The 23,002-nt window shown below is 38.3% G+C and overlaps 1 protein-coding gene and 1 pseudogene across 2 annotated transcripts in view; both read left to right on the top strand.

The window, feature by feature from the left end:
• The window catches only part of CDK6 (cyclin dependent kinase 6), a 241,585-nt gene that overhangs the window by 50,555 nt on the left and 168,028 nt on the right, over positions 1-23,002 (top strand). For both annotated transcript variants that reach the window (XM_035698480.2, XM_025471371.3), the window contains exon 2: positions 12,013-12,148. In XM_035698480.2, the coding sequence (XP_035554373.1) occupies positions 12,013-12,148 (136 nt within the window). The remainder of the gene's footprint in view (positions 1-12,012; positions 12,149-23,002) is intronic.
• Positions 5,599-7,573, top strand: LOC112674929 (ubiquitin-like modifier-activating enzyme 5; annotated as a pseudogene).

Raw genomic sequence — 23,002 nt, 5'->3', positions numbered from 1 at the left:
TAGATAGGGAACAAACTAACCGTGTTAGTTAATAAATGCAACTTTCTAGCGCATCTCCTCACTTTACCTCAGTTGCCATGCTTTTTTTCCTAATGACATCTCCGAAGATCTTCTTTTACTTTGCTGGTGACTTTTCTCTGAGTTACAGTTCTGAAAGTCTAATTCATTCAGCAAACATTTATTGAACACCATTGCTATGAGTTAGATGTTGTGCCAGGGGCCCTGGAGAATCAAAATAACAGGATAAACAGAAATGTAGAGAGGCACTTCCAGTTTAAGGCTGGCTATCTCTAGATGGCTAATCTGTAACCTCTGACCTGTCAATGGGGTTTAAGACTTGGGGCCCATGACCTTCACACCAAATGCCACAGATTTTGGGGTCTCTTAATCCTTTCACTCATGTCAGGCCCTAATTTTGACCAACATATTTATGTTTGTCAAGTGGCTGATGGAAGCTGACTGTTGTGTAAATAAGGTGATTGAGTCTTGGTGGAGATCTCAACAAGTAAAAGAGTAGTTAGTATCTCATTCCTGCCCTGTAGCTGGGGTTGCCCCAAATGGTGTTTATTACAATCCATATGGAATATTCCTGAATTTTCTCAATTTGCAGGTTTCTTCCCTTTGTAGAAATGACTTTCTATTCTTTTTGAACTTACAAAACTATTTTGTATTGGAACTAGACTCAGCAAAAACAGCAACTCAGCATTGCTTAGCTACCTGTGTTTTCTGTCCCTTGACTTTGGGTAGATAGTGATTTGCATGATGACTTAGAATGCATTTGTCGAATATTTCACCTCTGCTACCATTCTCTGCCCTATAAGAGAACAAATAGGTTTTTATGATTTCCTCATTTGTTTGAGCTTTAAAGTAGTGTTTCCTTCTTCCCATAATAGCATATAGTTAGCATAACAGAATGATGCTACTACTTCATTCTTCTCTTTGCCTTTCATTCAGACAAAATGCAATATAAAGAACTGTTTGATAATGTAAGAGTGCCTCTAGTGCTTGCTGTAGGACTATGAAAGAAGTTTGAATTCTATTGTTTAATGTCCATTTCAGGAATTCATCTTGAATATGAGCAGAATAGTTTATAGACACCACATATTCCGATTAGAACTTCCACGTAGCTAATTTAGAGGCTAGGTAATAGTATACCAATTTTGTGCTGTCATATGGTACAAGTGTGTTTCCATATATACGAGTTTTACTGTTTGCTCTGTTTTAAATATTTACTTTAGTGCAAGCCATATCTTGTAAACTTGCCCAATTTGGGGGATTCCCATTTAACTTATGAGACATTTTGTGGTTAGTGGATGCAAAGATATTACCTCATAGATCCAGATTGCCACATATATGTTGATATAAGCTAAAACCAGATTAGTAGAAACTCTAAAGATAGACTAGAGGAAGATGAACCATGAAGCTTTCTTTTGAACACTCTCTTTAAGGCTATAAAGAATCAAGTGATTTAGTAAATAAAAGATGTTGACTTCTCATTCATTTGTCAAATGATGGTAGCCTTAAACTTAACAGCATGAACAGAGATGTCCCTGCTTTATAGTTATGACTTGACATATCTCTTGACCCTTGAATAACACAGGTTTGAATGCCTATAACCACTTATATGTGTGCAGATTTTTTCCAATAGAGTACTGTAAATGTATTTTCTCTTCCTTATGATTTTCTTAATAACATTTTCTTTGCTCTACTCTATTTTATTTTATTTTTAAAAATACGGAACGTTTGTCAAATTTGCATCGGGGCCAGTTTTGGTATATGTACTGCACAAGTGAGCACCAGCTTGCCTTATTTAAAAAATTCAATATATAATAAATTTAACACACAAAATATGTGTTAATCGACTATGTTCTCAGTAAGGCCTCTGGTCAGCAGACTGTTAGAAGTTAAATTTGGGGGAAATCAAAAGTTACACATGGATTTTTGACTGCGAAGAGGTCAGCACCCCTAAACTCTGCATTGCCCGAGGGTCATCTGTGCATGTCCCCTTTTCAGCAATAGGTAGTGAGGTTGCTTAATTCAGGGTTCTAGGAGAACATATCTCTGAGCATTCGGATTCAGCCTTTAAATTAAACTATATTTGTGTTATTTTTAAATACTTCTCCTTGCCTCTTCCTCACTTCCTCTTACCCCACCGAGTCCTTTCCTGTTCTAGCTTATATATTCCTCTTTGCTCTAAACTTGTCTGTGTGTCTTCTGCCTTTCTCCACTTTTTCTCCACAAAATGTTTCTGCAGTCAGACCAAGAACCTCCAATAGGAATCCTGGGAGGAAGCTGTGTGCCTTCTTGGGAGAGATGAATTAGTCTGCTCTGGGACTGTCAGTTACTCTTGCCCAATGGACCAGCTCATCGAGGGATCATTTAAAGGAAATTGTCTCCCAGCAAGTCAGGGTTTGTTCAGTCACCTAGAGGAAACTACTACTATTTATATGCTTGACCTTAATTCATTTTGTCTTAAATGTAAAACATATTTGAAGTCAGATATTGATGTTTCAAAATCATTTAACCATTTCAAGATACGTATAAATGTCTTGGGACAATTTTGGGTTTGTTTTTGGTTTTTTTTTGGTAAGTGATAAAAGCCCCGCTCAAACTGGGTAAACATAAAAGTGATGTTACTGGCTAACATAACTAATAAATCCAGGGTTATGTTGGCACAGGTGGGGCCAGTGCTTAACCAGTGGCGTCTAGAATCTCTTGCCTATCATTTCTCTGCCTTGGCTCTCTTTCCCGTTTGGCTGCATTCCATGATATCCTCACTAAAGTGGTTGCAAAGACAGCCATCGGCACCTGCAAGCTTATATGTTGCCAGTTTGGTAATCTCAGAATAAAAAGAGCTCTACTCTCCCAGAAGTTCTAGTAAAAGTCCTGGGACTGAGTCATATGGTCCTCTCCATCCCTGAATCAGTGTGTCACTCTGTGGGGTAGGTTACATGCCATACTGCACTCATGCCCCCAAACTATATTGCCTGAATAGGAGTAGTTCCTCAACAAAAAAATGAGAATATGGCTTATGGAAGAGGTAATAGGTGTTGCAAAAGCAGACACATCACAGATGTCTACCGAATATTAGGATGTAGAATGAATTCACTTTGATGTGATAAAGTTTCATGTTATATTTATAGAATTTATTTCAAATTAATACTTAGCCAGATGCATTACTTACAGTTTTGTATATCAGTCTCCTCTCTCTCAGCTAGATAGTAAAGCTCTTAAAGATCATATCCATCTTAGATGTACTGGAATTTCTAAAACTTAGTACCGCACCTGCACATGGTAGGTACTCATAAATGTTTACGGATGCTGCTGAAGTGGCAAGTTCCTTCTAGCAGCATTCTCATTTTTGTTGGTGGCAAATACCTCTGGAGTTACACCATTCAGTATTGCTTTAGAACAAGTGCACACACAGTCCATATTTAATGAACAAATGGAGAATACCCTGGCCAGTATCCAGTAGTGCAGGGCAAGAGGGATGCATGAACATAACCTTGTGTGCGTGCAAGCTATAGGCACAGAATGTACTTCATGGACTATAGAGAAAGAGAGAGAAAAAAGAATTCTTCTCAATTCCAAGGACTGGCTGTTGTTCAAATAAAATTTTGTTTAGCGCCCTTAGGCAGCTGTGCCAGACATCTCTCAGCTCTTGAACTATTTGATGTCCAAACATTCAAGGGTATGAAAAAAAAGTGACAGGAAAAAAAATCCTCGTAGAACTTCCTGTGACAGGTCAAAGTTTAATCACAACAAATAATACAGATTTCCCTTTTATTATAACCAAAAAAGAAAGGCAGGGCTTGTGTTTACAAAGCATGTTGTTTGGGAGACCTTTGTAAATTGTAATCTTTGGAAATCCCAAATCTATTGGATGTAATCCCATCCATTAGATGAAGGCAACTTGCCTATGCAATAGATCCAGAATAGCAAGTTAAATGGAAAACATGAACAGGAAGCAGTCATTAAGAATTACAATGGATAGGATGCAGAGTTAATTCACGGAGATATTTTGTTATGAGATAATTACATCACTAGGACAGCTGGAAAGCTTGAGTGCTATGCTGGACCTCAAGTGCTGCTCTCTGCTCTACAGCTGAGGGGTCAGGACTGTTGAGACAGGGAGATAACTTACTTTATGGGATAGTGAGGGGCTTGGCTGACTTAATTGTAAAATGGTAATGATGTATCTGGCTTTTTTGGATTGCTTTTTGCATAGCTAAACTGGATTCATAGTTAGCGAATGCTGAGAACCACTTTTCACTTCTTTCTGAACATTCACTTGGATCACATTAAACTAAGCTCTAGTAGATGCATATTGAATGGTAGTTTTGACTTCCTCCAGAAGACATCTATTTTGTTCATATTCAACATGGTGTGATTATGTTTCTGTTATGGAATTGCAATCACACAATCATTGAAATGGTATTTTTATTAGTTTACTGAATAGCAAAAAAAAAAAAAAAGTTTTCAAAAGTCTTAAGATGTTGGTCAACACAAAGAATCATACAGTTATTTTCCAGTGTTTATATTCTAATGTTCAGACCTGTCTGGCTCTTTTGTTTTGCAAGTGTAGGGGTTATAGGCAGCTTGGTCACATTCCTCATTGATTTATATAAATATATTACAGATTGTTAACCTCCTGCCAAATACCAGGGATTTCAGTTCTTGTTTCGCTCAGTTGCTTTATGTGAGACTTATTTGTTATATTAAAACATCTATGTTCTCTTTATTGCCCACCACATTGACTATTATTTATTTGATTTGGGGCAATTCCAGAGGGAGTCATTGTAGACAAAAAAGCATCATAAATATTATGTTCTAAAATTCCTAAGATGAATACAGGCCTTTCCTGCTATTTGAAAGTAGAATGTTCCTATGAAACCTTTTGTAGGCTGAAATGGTGTAAAGTAAAGAAGCAATTACCATTAATTTATATGGAAAAATTTTTGAGTGTTCCCAGATCCAAAAAAATAACCTCTCCTAGGCTTTTCTGGTACCCTAGGACACATGTTGCTAGTGGGTGCACAAAATAAAATGAGATAAAGCACACATGCTCACAGAGACCGTTCAAAGCTAAGGCGGGTTGTGCCTAGAGGCTGAGTATAGTTGTGAGGAAGGAGCTTGTGGGGGTGCCTCACTGTTTGGGGTGCATGCTGCCTCTATAAAGGCTCATTACAAAACAAGTATTGAATGCTATTTTCACTTTTTTCTTTTTCCCTAAAAGCAAAAATCCTCTTTCTGGTTTCTTTGCTTAACAAAAACAGGTGTACTAATGTAGGACTTTTGTAAAAGTGCGGTGGTGTGATGTGAAAGTGAAGTGGCACAAACTTTCGAAAACTGGGGGGATGCCTGTATTTATATTGTTGATTCAAATGCATTTCCTATACATTATGACTAATATAACTTATTTTTTATAGTGATAATGTTCATTAACAAGTCAGACTGAATTTTGTATTTTAATGTATATCAGTATTTCCCAAAATGTCTTCTATGGAGTCCTGGCTCTGTAAGATATTGACCATGAACATTGGAGCCAAAAGAGGCAGGTATCCTACAGGTCCTCCCAGGACCTCTAGTTCCCTTGATGTCACTTGTTAATTTCTTTCTTTTACTTTTTCTTTTTTTTTTTAAGATTTTATTTATTTATTCATGAGAGACACAGAGACATAGGTAGAAGGAGAAGCAGGCTCCCTGCAGGGAGCACCATGCGGGACTCAATCCCAGGATCACGACCTGAGCCACCCAGGTGCCCCCACTTGTGAATTTCTAAGGAGAAAGTATTATGCTGCGTTTTCCAGATGAAATTAATATTAGCACCCTAACCACCTGGAAAGGCACCATCATGGGCCTCCAGCTCCAGACACTGATGACTGAGGCTTTACTGTGGCCTGACTCCCAAGACTTGAAGACAGAGGAAGCTAAGAGGGTTGGTTCTGAGGGGAGGGATGGCTGCAAGGCACTCAAGGCCCAAGGTAGCGACAGAGACATAGGAGCACTTTCCCAGGGCCCCAGCCATGGCCAAGTCTAGGGAGTGGCTGTAGCATTGGGTAGAGGAGCTGGAGTGGGAACTGGCCAGGGAGGGAAGTCGGGCTGTGGGTGGACTGGCTGTGGGTGGACTTCTCATCAAGAAGCTGGACCTGGGGATACCTGGGTGTCTCAGTCAGTTTAGTCTCTGTCTTTGGCTCAGGTCATGATCCTAGGGTCCTTGGGATTGAGCCCTGCATTGGGCTCCCTGCTCAATAGCAGGAGCCTGCTTCTCCCTCTCCCTCTGCTATTCGCCCCAGTGTGCTCTTTCTTTCTCTCTCGTCAAATAAATAAATAAAATCTTTAAAAAAAAAATCAAAGAAAAGAAAAGAAGCTGAGCCTGGAGGTGGTGGACTCTAGTCCCTATAGCTGCCTAATGGCACTGAAATGAATGGGAATTAGAAGCAACTGCGAGGACCTCCATACCTTTGCTTTAGCAATGATAGGTGTTGGTGGAGTTGGTAGCGTGACTGCTGATGTGGCATTGGTTAAGTTGCTACTCTTTGACTATGACAAGAAGGAACTGGCCAATATGAATAAACCTTTTTCCCAACTTCCAGTCAAGCAGGATTAAGTAAAGTTCAAGTAGCAGAATATGCTTTGAGGAACATTAACCCTGATGTTCTTTATAAAGCACACAACTACAATATGACCTCAGTAGAAAACTTTCAACATTTCATGGATAGAATAAGTAATGGTGGATTAGAGGAGGGAAAAGCCATTGACCTACTTCTTAGGTGTGTGGACAGTTTTTGAAGTTCGGATGACAATAAACACAGCTTGTAATGAACTTGGGCAAATGTGGATGAAGTCTGGGGTCAATGAAAACGCAGTTTCAGCTCATAATTCCTGGGGAATCTGTTTATTTTGCGGGTGCTCCACCAAATTGCTGCAAATATTGATGAAAAGACTCTCAAATGAGAAGTGTGTGTGCAGCCAGTCTTCTACCACTGTGGGAATGATGGTTGGGATCTTGGTACAAAATGTTTTAAAGTTTCTGTTAAACTTTGGTACTGTTAGTTTTTACCTTGGATATAATGCAGTGCAGGATTTTTTTTCCCTACTGGGTCCATGAAGTCAAATCCTCAGTGTGTTGACAGAAATTGCAGGAAGTAGCAGGAAGAATATAAGAACAGGAAGTCGGTTGTTCAAGAAGAAGAAGAGATAATACATGAAGACAGGGATGAGGTATTGAGTTGGTATCTTAGGTTTCAGAAGAAGAACTGAAAAATTCTTCAAGTTCAGTTCCTGACTTACCTGAAGGTAAGTGTATATGGCTGTAGCATATACAATTCCCAAAAAGAAGGTTCTGTCCCTGAGGTAACTGTGGAAGATTCTGGTGAAAGCTTGGAAGACATCATGGCTGAGATATGTGGATAATGGACTGACCTGTATCTTATTTCCTGAGTTTAAACCTATTGCTGTGCAATTAAAAAAAAAATCATTTAAAAACTGGCAGAGCTTAGGGCAACATTAATTGATATATAATCTTCACAGAATTGTTACACTTTTTGAAAATACTATGTTACTTGTTGCTTTTTCCCTTCAACTAAATGAGTAATTCCCCCTTAAGCTTATGTTTCTTTTTTTTTTAAGATTTTATTTATTTATTCATGAGAGACACACAGAGAAGCAGAGACATAGGCAGAGGGAGAAGCAGGCTCCCTTTTGGGAGCCTGAAGTGGGACTTGATCCTAGGACCCAGGGATCATGATGCCTGAGCCTAAGGCTTATGCTCAACCACTGAGCCACCAGGTGTCCCACACATGTTTCAGTCTAGTTAAGAAAACTTAGCTACTGAAATGTTTTGGCCTTTTGGGGGAGGGCTGGGAAGAAACAACCAATTTGATGCTATATTTCTTTTCTTTCCAGTTATTCTTTGTGCCCTGTTGCCTGAGGCCATGGACAATGAAATGCGTAGTTCTCAAATATAGGGAAAAGGACAGGAGGTACAGCCAATTGATGAGAGCTAGTAGACATCTACTCACTGTTTAGAATCACTCTCTACAAGAAAACTATCCACTACTATTAACTTGGCTAACAGTGAATTTAAAATAGTTAACTTATAAAAATTAAAATGTCCTCTCAAATGTTACCTGATGAAATAAAAGCTGAAATGAAGAGATTGGAAAAGTTTGTAAACCTGTGAATTATATATTCAGAATAAGACAAAGGCAAACAAAGAGAAGCTGTCTTCATGGATAAACAGATAAAGGTGCTTTCAGGAAGTACAAATTTTATTTCTGCATTGACCAAGGAAAAGAAACCATTGCATCTGTGGAATATGTATCTGGAGTCACTGTACAATGTGGAGCAAGGAATATATTTAGGCTAAGGTCATCTAGATCATACCCATCATATGAATTACCTTCTGAATATTTCATTTAAATTTGATTCTCTAGACATTTACATAGTTGTCCTGTATTTGGGGCATAAAAGATACTTAAATTACCTCTGCAATGACTGACATGTATTTATTCACTAGAAGAGTGTCATTTGCCATGGTCACAATCACTAAATTATAAATTGATAAACTGGCTTTCTCTAGAGTTGCATACAAATAATGTAAGCTTAGAGAGCCTTAGTTAAATAAACTCCCGGTGGCTTGGAGACCAATAAAAAACATGCATGTATAGCCATTATCAGTAGGATGTTACTATGCTGTGCTGATATTCTACTCTGATGATTTTTTGCTTTGATGATATGAATGTCTAAATTAATCTGTAGGCAAGAAATGTTAATACAAAATGAAATATGTGATTTCCACTTGTAAAATAAAGTTTTAAAAATTTCAGGAAGACCTCCCCGACAAATAATACCACCTTCTTGAACCAGCATGAGACACTTCAACCGAACACCATTCTTTTTGTAACCTAGAAGAATAAAATAATTATATCCATTAAAATTTATACGGGAATGTTTTATGGTATGCACTGTCACACATGCCTCTTTAAAATTCCACATTTAAAAAATTGCCAATTATAAAGGGTTGCCTGGGTGGCTCAATCAGTTAAGCATTTGCCTTCAGCTCAGGTCTTGATCCCAGGGTCCTGGGATCGAGCCCTATATCGGGCTCCCTGCTCAGTGGGGAGCCTGCCCCTTCCTCTCTCTCTGCCCTTCCCCTGCTCATACATGTTCTCTTTCTCTCTCAAATAGATAAATCTTAATAAAAATTGCCAATTAAAATCCGTGCCTTTTCTCCATGGCTTATCATGTAGAACAATTGGCAGTGGCTTCCATGAGCTCACCTTTGTCTCTCTCAGGTGTGGAGTCTAATTGTTTCAGGTTCGTTCCATCAGTGAGTTTTCTTATTTTGAAGAGAATGATATAGGTTTGAGGAAAATAACTTGTGTGGGTTAGATGTTATTCTTGAATTGTGTCCTACAAAGAGTGTTTGAAAACATGCTTTCAGGAAAATGAAGCAACAAAGCATACTGCCAGGACTGTTAAGCAATTAACAACGGTTTAGAAGCAGGTGACCTTTTGGTTCAGCAGTTTTTATGATCATTTTTATTCTCCAGTTATGTCCTTCTCAAACTTTTTGTTTTCTTTTGGAAATTACTAAAGTATCTTATATATATCACAAACTATAAGTGCAGTAAGAACTGGAGTTACTAAAATCAGTGTTGACCTGAGGCAGTGATAAAAAATACATTTTTTTTCATGGAGGAAATGTATTAATTATAATGGAAAACATTTAAAAGCAATGTTAAAGAAGCACAACTGTAATGGTGCAGTTCCCATGTTTGTATTTGAATTTAGTATATGTCATTTATGATTCACTGCTGTTTTATTTCATTACAAAAATAGAAGTAACCTGTAGAAAGAAGGTTGGTGTTTGTGGAACTCTTTTCTTCAAGAGGAAGAAAACAGTGAAGCTGGCAGAGTGTGTGGGTTTTTTTAATGGAAAGAGGGTGGTTCAAAGAAGCCTATGAATAAATGGTAATTGCCTCACTTTACCAAACTGAAAGAGTTGTTTTGATAAACACCCAGGCATCAAATTCATGCATGATAGTAATCATATTTGTCATAGCATGACATTCATATGATTAATGGCATTATCTTTAATGAATTTATTAGGAGTTTTAATTTTATCAGAGTAATTTTCCAGAATAAGTCACATTAGTGTCATCAGAAGACTTTGAAATTTCAAAAAAAAAAAAAATCCAGTTTTGAAGTAAATGATTAAACTTAGAAATCGGGGCACCCGGGTGGCTCAGTCAGTTGGGCTTCCAACTCTGATTTCAGCTGGGATCTAACCCCAGTTGGGCTCAACATGGAGTCTGCTTTAGGTTCTTTCTTCGTCCCCCTTTGCCGCCTCCCCCTGCTCAGAGGCACATGTGAGCATGTGTACTCTCTCTCTCAAATAAATAAAAATAAAATCTTTAAAACTTAGAAATCAGAATATTTCGAAGTAAATACAAGAAGAAATTCAGCTGGTCTTAATTGATTTTAGTGGAGTTGTAGAACTCATCCCAGACTGCCTATAATTAAAAAGTAGCATGGATCTGGCTGTGAAGTATGTGAGGTTAGTGGTGGTGGTGTTCATCCCAACAGATTTAACTTAATTATAATGTTCTTTAGTTTATTTTAACGTTTAGTTTAGATTTACAGAGAAGTACCCAATATTGTGGGGCTCCGTTTAGCCCAGAAATGCAGTAGGGTGTCATGGTGAACCAATTTGAAGTTAAAAATTCAACAGAGGTCAATATACAAAGTACATAATTGAGAACGTTGCATTTTAGTGATGGGTTTTATGCACATTTATCAATAGTTTCTTTGAAATGAGTGTTTATTCAGTTTTTAAAAATGAAAGAAAAGACTATGAATAGCATTTTATTAGCCATTGCTTAGTATTTATATTACATTCTTGTCAGATTTTCTTACGGCTTGTTTAGGGATGGTTTGTTTAATTATTCAAACATGTGGTGAGCATCTCGTGCTGGGTAGTGTGCTGTGTGTGATTGAAAGTAAGGAAAAATTTGTCCTTGGGCTTGAAAATGCTTCTGATTCCTGAAGGCTTTGCTTTTAAAACTTGAATTTTGAATTAGTTGTAGAATTTTGTGGAAGATTATTAGATTCTGCCCATACCAATTTAATTATAGTTTGTTAATCTAATCTGTCTTTATCACTTAAGGGTGATGTAGCTGACTAATGCAGTTTCAAATGCCACCTCTCTCCCCCCAAAATGTTGAAGTTTCCGTTTTAATTAGCATGATATTTGGAATTTTTAAACCAAGAAATTTTGCCCTTTCCAGGATGAGAAGTCTCTCTTAGAAATAAACCAAATTTCTCTTTATTTCACCATCTTTATTTTCACAGGCATGTTTGTAACACCTTAAATTCCAGGAAAATCAGGATGCATGGGTGGCTCAGTGGTTGAGCATCTACCTTTGGCTCAAAGCATCATCCCGGGATCCAGGGATCGAGTCCCCCATTAGGCTCTCTTGCAGGGAGCCTGCTTCTCCTTCTGTCTATATCTCTGCCTCTCTCTGTGTGTCTCTCATGATAAAATAAATAAAATCCTCAAAAAAAAAAATCCAGGAAAATCTTCATTGTGGAGTCCAGCATCTCCAAAGAATGCTTAATTGGTCTCTAATAATTCTTGAACTGTGTGCAAAGAAGAACCATATTTTTCCTAGGCTGCAGTTTTTTAAACTATCTCCGTTGGCAAATAGTTGTATGTAAGTTCTTAACTAAGGAAACTCTCCAGGCAGACATTCTTATGCTGGTCTTGTTGTTTTCTCTTTGCCACTGTGGATTTTGTCATTATTTACCCAAGTGCTTCTCTCCTGAATCTCATATTGCTATTAAAATATCAAATCCCATTAGGCATCCTTCCATATTATCACAAGGAATGATCAACACTGGTATTTTTTTTCTCATTGTATGATCGAATTGCCGGATATGTGTTAAGACATACAAGTTCTTTGCTTATTGCTATATACTTAATGTCTCTTTTCTTTTTTCTTTTAGATTGTTTGATGTATGCACAGTGTCACGAACAGACAGAGAAACGAAACTAACATTAGTGTTTGAACATGTTGATCAAGACTTGACCACTTATTTGGATAAAGTCCCAGAGCCGGGAGTGCCCACTGAAACCATAAAGGTATCAAGAGTCATCTTCCTGCTTGATTTAAGTTATCACACTGTTAAAGTTTATTAAGCAATTGCATTTCTTCCATATGAAAATTGCGAGGGGGGCATCTGGCTGGCTCAGTCAGTAGAGCATGAGACTCTTGATCTCAGGGTTGTGAGTTCAAGGCCCACATTGTGTGTAGAGCTTACTTTAAAAAGAAAAAGGCCAGAATTAGAGTTTTTGGAACACAGTTTTGGAACTATATATAGTTAAATATATTAACCCAGTGAGATGTTCAAAGAATAAGATATATTCTAGTTCATTAGTTTTAGGACTCAGTGAAAAAACCTTTTTAGTTTTAATATGTATTAAAAGTATTTAAAAGTATCTATATGTACATTATCTGCCCCTAACCTTAGAGGGTATAGTGTCATAAATATAGCTCAGTCTTTTTCTGATGATTGACAGGCTCCAAGCGATGTAATCTGAAACTTTGGGCCTGAGCACATTGAATAGTATAATTGTATACTGACTCCAGGACATGAATTATACTATGTAGATCTGAAATACTGGTTCTTAGGTCCTTCTTTCTCCATTTTTTTTCTCATTCATAAAATATTTATAGGAAGCCTAAGTACCAGGTACTGTCCTAAACCATTGGGATTCAGGAATGATGTAAGACTCCTTAGAGGTCAGCAGGCTAGATGTACTGGATTGACCAGAAGTTTTTCCTTCCTTGAAGTCTTATGGAAAAACTTACTTAGGAAGTTTTGTTGGTCATATTTCTGTTCTGCTTAATGGAACTTCCCAGTAAATCTTTTAGATCAACGTGTGCAGGTCTCCATTAAGACCGTTTCGGTTATGTGTATTAGGTGACTTAACTAAGCAGACTCCTTACCTAATCATTCCTTGTTTAGAAATGGGTCCTAAGGGGATCCCTGGGTAGCTCAACGGTTTAGCGCCTGCCTTCAGCCCATGGGGCGATCCTGGAGTCCCGGGATCGAGTCACGCGTCGGGCTCCTGGCATGGAGCCTGCTTCTCCCTCTGCCTGTGTCTCTGCCCTCCCCTCTCTCTCTATGTCTATCATGAATAAATAAATAAAATATTTAAAAAAAAAAGAAATGGGTCCTAAAATTCAGCATCATTTTAGATTGGAGGTAATAGCTGGCAATACTTTATCTTGTCTTTTAGTGATAGCTAGCTGGTGTTTTCATATACGGACACATATATAACTTGACATATTGAATAATTTATTCCTTTGGTTTTAGATTGATAACAGGTTTATGTTCCCATCTGCCCTTCCTAAAAGAATATATATATGCTCAGTAGTGCTCTCATTTCTTCCTGAGCAGTTTCAAGAACTTGAACTCTCTCTAAATGTGGGTATTCCGGGATGCCTGGGTGGCTCAGTCAGTTGAGAGTCTGCCTTCAGCTCAGGTCGTGATCCTAGGGTCCTGGGATCGAGCCCCATGTCGGGCTCCCTGCTCAGTGGAGAGTCTGATTCTCCTCTGCCCCTGTCCCCACTTGTGCTCTCTCTCTCTCAGATAAATAAATTCTTTTTAAAAAAATTAAAAATGTAGGTATTTCTGGGGAGCCTGAGTGGCTCAGTCATTTAAGTATCCAATTTTTTATTTCAACTTCGGTCATGATCTCAGGGTTGTGAAGTCGAGCCCCATGTCAGGCTCCTCGCTTAATGCGGCATCTGCTTGAGATTCTCTCTCCCTCTTCCCCTCCCCCTCCTCACATGCACAGGTTTTCTCTCCCTCTCCCTCCTTCTCTCTCTCTCTAAATAAATAAAATCCTAAAAAAAAGTAAATGTAGATATTTCTTCTTATCTGTTTTTGGCCCTCTTCTCCTTTATCTCTGTACACCTTTTTCCTCTCAACTTCAATTCCAATGTGGCTTCAGTTCCCTCCTTTATGAGCTTGTCTAAAATCCTCTGTTCACGGGATGCCTGGGTGGCTCAGAGGTTGAGCATCTGCCTTTGGCTCAGGGCGTGATCCCAGGATGGAGCCTGCTTTTCCCTCTGCCTGTGTCTCTGCTTCTCTCTCTTTCTGTGTCTCTCATATGAATAAATAAGTCTTTAAAAGAAAAATAAATAAGAAAAAATAAAGGGATCCCTGGGTGGCGCAGCGGTTTGGCGCCTGCCTTTGGCCCAGGGCGCGATCCTGGAGACCCAGGATCGAATCCCACGTCGGGCTCCCGGTGCATGGAGCCTGCTTCTCCCTCTGCCTGTGTCTCTGCCGCTCTCTCTCTCTCTCTGTGACTATCATAAATAATAAATTAAAAAAAAAAAAAATTAAAAAAAAAAAAAAAAAGCCACCTTCTAAAAAAAAAAAAAAAAATTATGGTTATTTATGTCCATATTCATTCACCTTTGTATCCTGACAGTCACTGCACAATGATTTTTACACATAGGTACTCAGTAAATAAGACACATTGACAACCTATCTTCAGATATAATTATTTCAAAATTATTTTTAAATGACTTCCCACAGCTTACATATATACTATCAGAATAATCATCAGCTTCTTCTGAGTAGTTAGTTCTAAGTTCAAAATTATTTTGCAGGGGCGGGGGATCTTTTTTAAGCAAAACAAGGTAACTATATATTTATGCCATACATTACCACCTGCATAGATCATTTGAGCTTCATATTAAATTCTCCTGGCATTAGAGGCTGCTGAGTGGAATTGGTCACAAAAGTATCTGTGTATTTAAAATGGTTGATAGGAGGCACCTGAGTGGCTCAGTTGCCTTCGGCTCAGGTCATGACCCCAAGGGTCCTAGGATTGAGCCCTGTGTCAGGCTCCTTGCCCAGTTGGGAGTCTGCTTCTCCTTCTCTCTCTCCCTCTCCCACTCCCCCTGCTTGTGCATGTCTCTCTCTCTCTCTCTCTCTCTCTCTCTGCCAAACAAAAAATCTTTAGAAAAAAATAAAATGTTTGATAAGCCAGAGTAATGCACTGAACTAGGGTTTGATCAGACAGGAGTAGAAACAAAGTGGGTTGTGGGGGATTTATTTCCTTTTTTTTTTTTTTTTAAGAGAAAGAGAGTGGGGGCGTTGGCAGTGCAGTGGGAGAAAGAGAATCTTTTTTTTTTTTAAGATTTTATTTATTTATTCATGAGAAACACAGAAAGACACAGACACAGGTAGAGGGAGAAGCAGGCTCCCCACAGGGCTCGTGGGACTCGATCCCCTGATCGAGGATCATGCCCTGAGCCAAAGGCAGATGCTCAACCGCTGAGCCACCCAGGCATCCCAGGAGAAAGAATCATTTTTTTAAATTATGTTTTAAAGATTTTATTTAGTTATTTATTCATCAAAGAGAGAGAGAGAGGCAGAGACATAGGCAGAAGGAGAAGCAGGCTCCATGCAGGGAGCCCTACGTGGGACTTGATCCCGGGTTTCCAGGGTCAGGCCCTGGGCTAAAGGCGGCGCTAAACCGCTGAGCCACCCCGGCTGCCCCGGGAGAAAGAATCTTAAACAGACTCTACACCGGTGTGGAGCCTGATGTGGGGCTCAATCTCTCGACCCTGAGATCACGACCTGAGTCAAAATCTGGAGTTGGATGCTTAACCAACTAACCCACCCAGGTGCCCCAGGTTTGGGGGAATTCTTAAGGGTGGGGGTGTAAGGGTAAAGTAGGATAAGATGAGGAATAGGCAGAAAGGTGGTCACCAAAGTGAGATAGAGGAGAGGAGCTTGGAGAGTTGAGCCAGGGTTGATGGGGGAAGAAAGGGGCAAGAAGGGAAAATAATGCTGGTTATCAGAAGGTTTTGATAAGGTGAATTGTTAAAGTATTTCTGAGTTTTTCATCTGTCCCCAGGGAAAAAGAATGTCACTCATTCTGTATTGAACAGGAGATTCTCCCAGAGTCTGTTAACATTTTTGCTAACTTAAAGGCTGATCAAAAGACCTATTTTGGGGGCGCCTGGGTGGCTCAATGGTTGAGAGTCTGCCTTGGGCTCAGGGCGTTATTCTCAGGTCCTGGATCAAGTCCTGCATCAGGCTCCCTGCAGGGAGCCTGCTTCTCCTTCTGCTTATGTCTCTGCCTCTCTGTGTGTTTTTTCATGAATAAATAAGTAAAACTTTAAAAAGACCTATTTTGTCTTCATCTTTAACTATTAAAAATTTTCTGAACAATACTATGCTAATCTACTTTTCTTCTTTATCAAATATAAGAATTTTTAAAAATAATTTGAGCTTTTGCGAGCTGTTTAGGCCATTATTTAAAATATGAATAATCATTTAAAACAATTACATAACCATCGTAAAACCATCAAATGTATAGTTTTAGGCCAAATGTAGAAATGATACAAAATTATTTTTAGAAAAGACATACTTTTGTTTTTGTGATTGACTTCTTTTTAAGAGTTGGTTGCAGGATAAACATCTGCTAAGTAAGAGGTTCTGGTTAGTTGGGGTTCTGGTTAATTGAATTTTGTATGGACTCAGCCAGAGAACAGAAATATTTCATTGTCGTATAGGCTTATTTACAGGAAGTCTCAATAACTAGATACCTAGATCAAGAGAATGTTGTTATTATGAACAACCTATTGGGAACAATTGGATTCTTACATAGAATACTTTGTTGTAATAAGATTTTCTGAGTATACTGGTATAAATATTTATTGAATATTTGCAGAGTTTTGTGTTAGCATTTAGGGAACACAAAAATGAGTTAGTCAAGAAGCTACTCTCAAGGACCTTGTAGTATAAGAGAAGAGGTGAAATGCACCCAGATGCATGTGGTACACATTTTCTGTGGTTATTGCAATACTTTAGGGAGTGTTTTCAGGTGAAAGGGAGAAAGAGAACCACTTACGAATTAGCACAATCTGTAGCTGCTCAGTCTTTGTATTATGGTACCAAAATATTTTATAAAATGTTCTTCAATAGATATTAGTACTAAGATTGTCTTGCAAGTGTCAGAACATGCCATATTATAAAATAATTGTAAATATGCAAAAAAATTCTTAACATGAAATAGATATAAAACAAAGTCAAGAAGAGACCTCATACAAGATCATTTTTCCTCCGTTCTCCTACCCCCCACCATGTTTTCTGTAGCACTATTTACCTATTATCCACTTAAGTTCAGGATATTCTAGTGCCTGCTCAGGACATAAATTATAGGAGAGCAGTACTTGTATACAACTGGAATGCTCCATGGTCTCTTACTAGGTATTAGAAAGGTAAAATCTTTTTGTTCAGTATTTTCATCAACATGTTTATTAGAAAAGAACCCATGATGGGCTTATTTGACCTGCTTCTTGCATAAATCACATAACAATTTTTCAAATGCTTTTAAATACTATTTGTTATTAAAAAAATAGAAAAGGCAGAAAAGCAGCACAGCCCTGAAGCCCTAAGTATTTGTGGAGGTTGATAGTTGGGTGAACTTACTAGAAAAGCCTGCGGTTATTGCATGGTATTCATGTCAGGCTTTGATAAAGTAAGTGAAGTGTATAGGCCTGAACTGAAAATTGCCATTGAGAAGCTCATGAGAATAAAAATCATTGGTGGTTCTTTCCAACATTTAAAAATACACCTTATTCTTTAAAGTAAATAAATAGATGCATATATACATCTTACACATACTCCATCTTGTGGTCTTCATCTCTTCCTGCTATCCTAAGGCACCCCATACATTGATGTTGATAATGATATTTCTTTAGAGGAGGCTGCTCACTGTCGTACTTTGAAGTCAACATATATTCACATTTTGCTTCATAGACTTACCATTGCCATACCGTGTTTTCCTCTTTCTAATTCAGAATGTTATCTTTAGTAATACTTGATTTTGGAGGAATTCAGTGCCACCTTTATTTTTATTTGAGATTTGACATTGTTTTGGACTTCCATGCTTAAACTTGTAAGACCATAATTGACACCTTAACAATTATCTTTTTTTAGGGTTCATGATAAATTTAGAATCTCTGCTTATATAGCACTTTCCCAATTATGAGGGCTTCATGAGAAAAAATGGGCTTTCAGATTCTTTTTCTCTTTCTTTCCCTTATCTGCTGCCCTCTAAGAGGGAATCAGAAAGAACCTGTAAATAAAATCCATTTCCTTGTTCTTTAATTATTGTAACTGCTACCCAGAAAATGAATTATGTGGCAGGATATATATCGGGAGAATAAAATCTTCTGTTTTTTTTTTTTTTTTTTAATAGGGTTTTAGAATGGAATGCCCTATTCTACTTGAACTATTCATTGGGTACTTAGGCTTGCCTATAATAGTACAAGATATTTTCTAGTACATACCTGGCTTCTCAACATCTTATAAACTCCTTCTTAACCTAGTGTCGTTCTTTGGACATTGCATATAACATGTTTGATGAAACTGGCAGTATAATTTCACAAGTAGAAATTCAAGACATGAAAGATCAGCTGCCTCTCCAAAATAGGACAGAGTTCTTTTAGCTCAGGACCATATGGCCCCTTTGTATGACTCAATCTTGGAATAAAAATGACATTTTACTTATGTATTTCTATGATAAATGAATTCTATAGGGCTTGAGAAGGCCAAAAAGCTCAAGGTTTGTGTGTCTGTATGGGTCATTTTCCCTGTGAATTAGATTTCATTTTATCTTCAATTGAATGTTTCTTACAGATTTCTGTTGGTTGTCATCTTTTCACTAGAAGATAAAATATACTATTAGGTTTATTTTACAAAACCCAGACTTCAGAGACTGACACACACTCTTAATAGCACCTGTTTTCTGCCTCTGGGAAATCTGTTTTCATGAGTAATATCTGCTTGCAGTCAACAGTGGCTCTGGTGTCAGTATGAGATGCCCAGGGCTGATTCATCTTTCTCCATCTGACATAATGCCAAGTGACTGATGGGTTCCCCCTCCACGCAGATGAGGAAAAGTGTCCCAGACCCTTCTCTCCTCTCACCCCTAAAGGAGTCGAACCATTGCCCATTCTCGGGCTCCTGGTGGTCTCCACTTTGCTTGAATTATGAGCAGGTGATTTGTCTCATCTTTGTAGGACACAGAGCAAATTAACATGAAAATATCGCTTCTCAGAAAACAAGGCAGGCTTGAATGGCCTGTCGTTGCTGGTCATTAGCCATCTGCCACAGACACTCATACTCTGTTTATCACATTGGAAATTCAGAGCAGATGTTGCATAATAAGGTGATCCCAAAAACAAGGCAAGAAATTCAAAGAACACATACTCCACAATAATGATAAGGATCCTGGAAGGACGTTTTTTTTTTCCATCTAATATCATGGCTGATTAATTGAATAGACTGTGTTTTTAAAAACACACCATGCACACACACATCTGTCCTTGTGTTTAATGCTGCTTTTTGTAGTAACATGAAATAATTTTGAAAGAAAATGCATAAGTGAAAGATGCCTGAGAGGACTGTTTTAATAAAATTAATTTTAATAAGGCAAAGTAGAATGTCATAATGACACTAAGGACCCCATAGGTCAGTCATGCCAGGGTTGATTTTTAGTCTAGGATGGGCCTCATCATATAGCAATTCAGCTTCAGACAGTTCACATGGTACAGTTGAATCGCTATGGGTTCATTGCTCACCACTGCTGTTTCCCAAACAGTTAATTTTCTTTTTTAGTACTCAAGATCCTCCATTCCCTGTAGCCTTTCTCTCCACTGCTCCTCCCACCCACCCTTGTCCCCACCACCACCATGGTCACCACATCCCCTCACATGCTTAGCTTTCCTGGGTTCTGCATAGCTCTGCACCAGCCCTCTCTTCTGTCCCTGGCTTTGGGCTCTTTCCAGCCTGCGTTCTAGGAGTCTTTCATTTCAGTCCCACTACCCTTCCACAATAAAGTGGTATTTTACTGGCTATTACAGTGTTTTATCAAATCAGTGTATGCACATTCTAGGCCCTTATCATGCCTTATAAAAAGCCTATCATTCGGGGCATCTGGGTGGCTCAGTTGGTTAAGCATCTGACTCTATTTCAGCTTAGGTCTTGATCTCAGTGTCATAGGGTTCGATGCTGTGTGAGGCTTCCCACTCAGCAGGGAGTCTGCTTGAGGTTCTCTCTCTCCCTCTCCTCCTACCCCATGCTTGCACGTGCTCACTCTCTCTTTCTCTCTCTAAAATAAATAAATAAATCTTAAAAGTCCCATCATTTATAGTGTATTAACCATTGCGCTTGGAGGCATTCAGTTATTTTTTTTTTTAACAGGCATCTGGACTTTCCCTCAGGAATGCAGCCTAGATTATAGTTTTTTTCCTATGGAAAGTCAGCTTCAAATATAGTCTTTTGACTCAACAGGAATGTTTTCTCCACCCAAACACATCCTTACCTATGTATGTGCTCCCCCTATACATACATACACACAGAGCTGGGGGATATCTTTAAGAGGAACATCTGCTATATTGCTCTCAGGAAGAGTTAAGCAGCCAGTCCGAGAGTAGCCAGCAGAGAGGCACCCCATAGTTGGTCATTGACTCCAGTAGGAGAGTTCGTCAGAAGGAAGTGAGTCAACACTGAGTTTCCCCCAAATGTAGGGGGAAATGTGGAGTGTATAAGTTATAAGTGTGTAGTAACTTTCAATAAATCAAGGATCTTCTTCAGGGAGAACATATTTAGACAATCTAGGTTTTGAGGACTCCCTCAAAAACAAATCCTTAGGCAATTTCCCAGCCCCTGTGGTAGCTGAAAATATCAGGAGAAAAAGGACAGAATGATGCAAATACATGATTATCTAAAAGTATGTAATAACAAACTATAACAGTTATTTAGTGGTTTGGATTTTTTTCTCCCTAACAGGAAATAGGGGTTAAAAAAAAAAAAAAGCTAGTGTCTTTCTTACGACTGACTCACTAAAATAAGCAAATGACACTTTGATCAAGCTAATAACAGGTAAGTTAGAATCTTCTAGAAAAATTTTTCTTCACCTTGGATATGAAATCTGTTTATAGAGCCCATTAAAAAGTTGCAGGCAGTGTACACCTAGTCTGTAGTCACCATGGTGACAGATAGCAGAGTGATGCTCTACAGAGAAGAGGGATATTCCTCATCTAAATTTAGCATTGCCTAAGCTCTCTGGTTATAGTCTTTTTTTCTGGCTCTCTTCCTTGAAATGTTGGAACATTCAAGGCTTCACCCTCAGCCCTCTTTTCTTCACACTTTTTGGCCAGGTGATGTCATTCAGTCCACAATCTTCAGATATCGTTATGTCCTCCAGCCGCACCTCTTCCCTGTGTTCTAAGTGTACCATATGATATCTAAAACCAAAACATTGCCCAGGAACCTCTTCCCAATGGAAGCCTTCCCCATAGGCCCCATTGTTTGAGCTCCAAACCTAGGCATTATTCTTGGTTTCTTGCTTTTCTTCACAATCTTTATCCAGTCTATTAGCAAGTACTTTTGGCTTTATCCGCAAAAAAGTATCCCCAGTCCAACTACTTTTCAGTATCTTTATTGCTCTCTAGCCCAACCTGTCACACCAGCTTCCTTAACTCAATATGCTGTCTTCCAGCCCTACCCCTTTTAGATCGTCCTCAGTATAACAACCAGAGGGATCTTAACAAAAACATAAATCAAAGTGTTTACTCCCCTATTAAAAACTCCAGTGGTTTCCTGTGACTGTAGAATAAAATCAAAAGTCCTACAGGATCTAGGGTTCTTTCTTACTGCACCCTCCAAATTCCAGTCTGTCTCCACCCTTCTCCTGGCTTCACTGTTCTGGGGCCACACCTGCTTTCTTTCTGTTCTTCTACCATGCTTCCTGCTTAGACTGTATGTACTAACTGTTCATGCTGTTTGGAATATTCTACACCTCTCCCTCCCACATGGTCCTATTTTATCTTCTTCATAACACTTAGCTGGAATTATCTCATTCATTTTTTAATCTGTGTTTGTCTTTCCCAACTAGAAGGTAAGACCTTTGAAGTCAAGATTCTGTTGCACTTAGCCCAGTACTTGCATGCTGTCTAGAATGTAAGGGACATTCAGTAAACATATGTTGGTCACTATACTAGGGTACTTACCTCATTAATCCTCTAGTTCTGAAATGTAGGAGTCAACTTACCCATTGTACAAGTGAGTAAATTGTACTTTTACAAGGATAGATTTTATATGTAAATATACATATACAACATATGTAGAAAAATAAGTTGATATGGTATGCCCTATCTCAACATACCCACTCTGTGCTTTCACATTCAACTCTATATGGTGGGCAGGGGTGTTGGGATTATCCACATTGTAACTAAGGATTCCCTTCATTGGCTTGGTTTAGATATAGTCTAAAACCAATAACTAATCTCTACTAGAACTATATGGTATTTTCTCTGTTCATATACTAGTGACTTAACAAAATTCCAGAAATTATCATCTTTCAATGTTGGATTGTGTTAAATATGTTTTATACTAAGGATATGAAACCAAGTCCAGTGAAGAGAATGATGCTATGAATCCTAGACCCTATTCTCATCTCCCAGAGATGTGTCTAAAAGATAATTGAGCAATTACACATTTTTTAAAATTTGAAGATAAGTGTTTCATAAACACATATTCAGCATTGTGTGCAAAGTTCCTCCCTATCCCCGCCAAGAGAAGCAGCTTTGAAGTTACTTTAAAAAATCTAATTGAAAATACTCTATATTTATTCATTTGCATTTTTATTATTCTTATCCAAAAATTTCAGATACTTATATACATTTTGCAGTTTAGAAGTTAAGGCATCAGAATTGCTGCTAGAGCAAATGCTAACCATTAACAATCACATTTTAAATTAGTGAAAGGCATATAAAGATGGTATCCCTCAGTTATCTAAGATAGTATTTTATTCCTCATTCCTAAGCAAGGTGTAACGGACTAATCAATCCTTTCATTGCAGTTAAGAAAATCATTCTTGGTTCTAGTAAATATTTGT

The sequence above is a fragment of the Canis lupus genome, chromosome 14 (genome assembly GCF_003254725.2).
Source record: "Canis lupus dingo isolate Sandy chromosome 14, ASM325472v2, whole genome shotgun sequence".
Taxonomy (NCBI): domain Eukaryota; kingdom Metazoa; phylum Chordata; class Mammalia; order Carnivora; family Canidae; genus Canis; species Canis lupus.
This window is presented reverse-complemented; position numbering and strand designations above follow the sequence as displayed.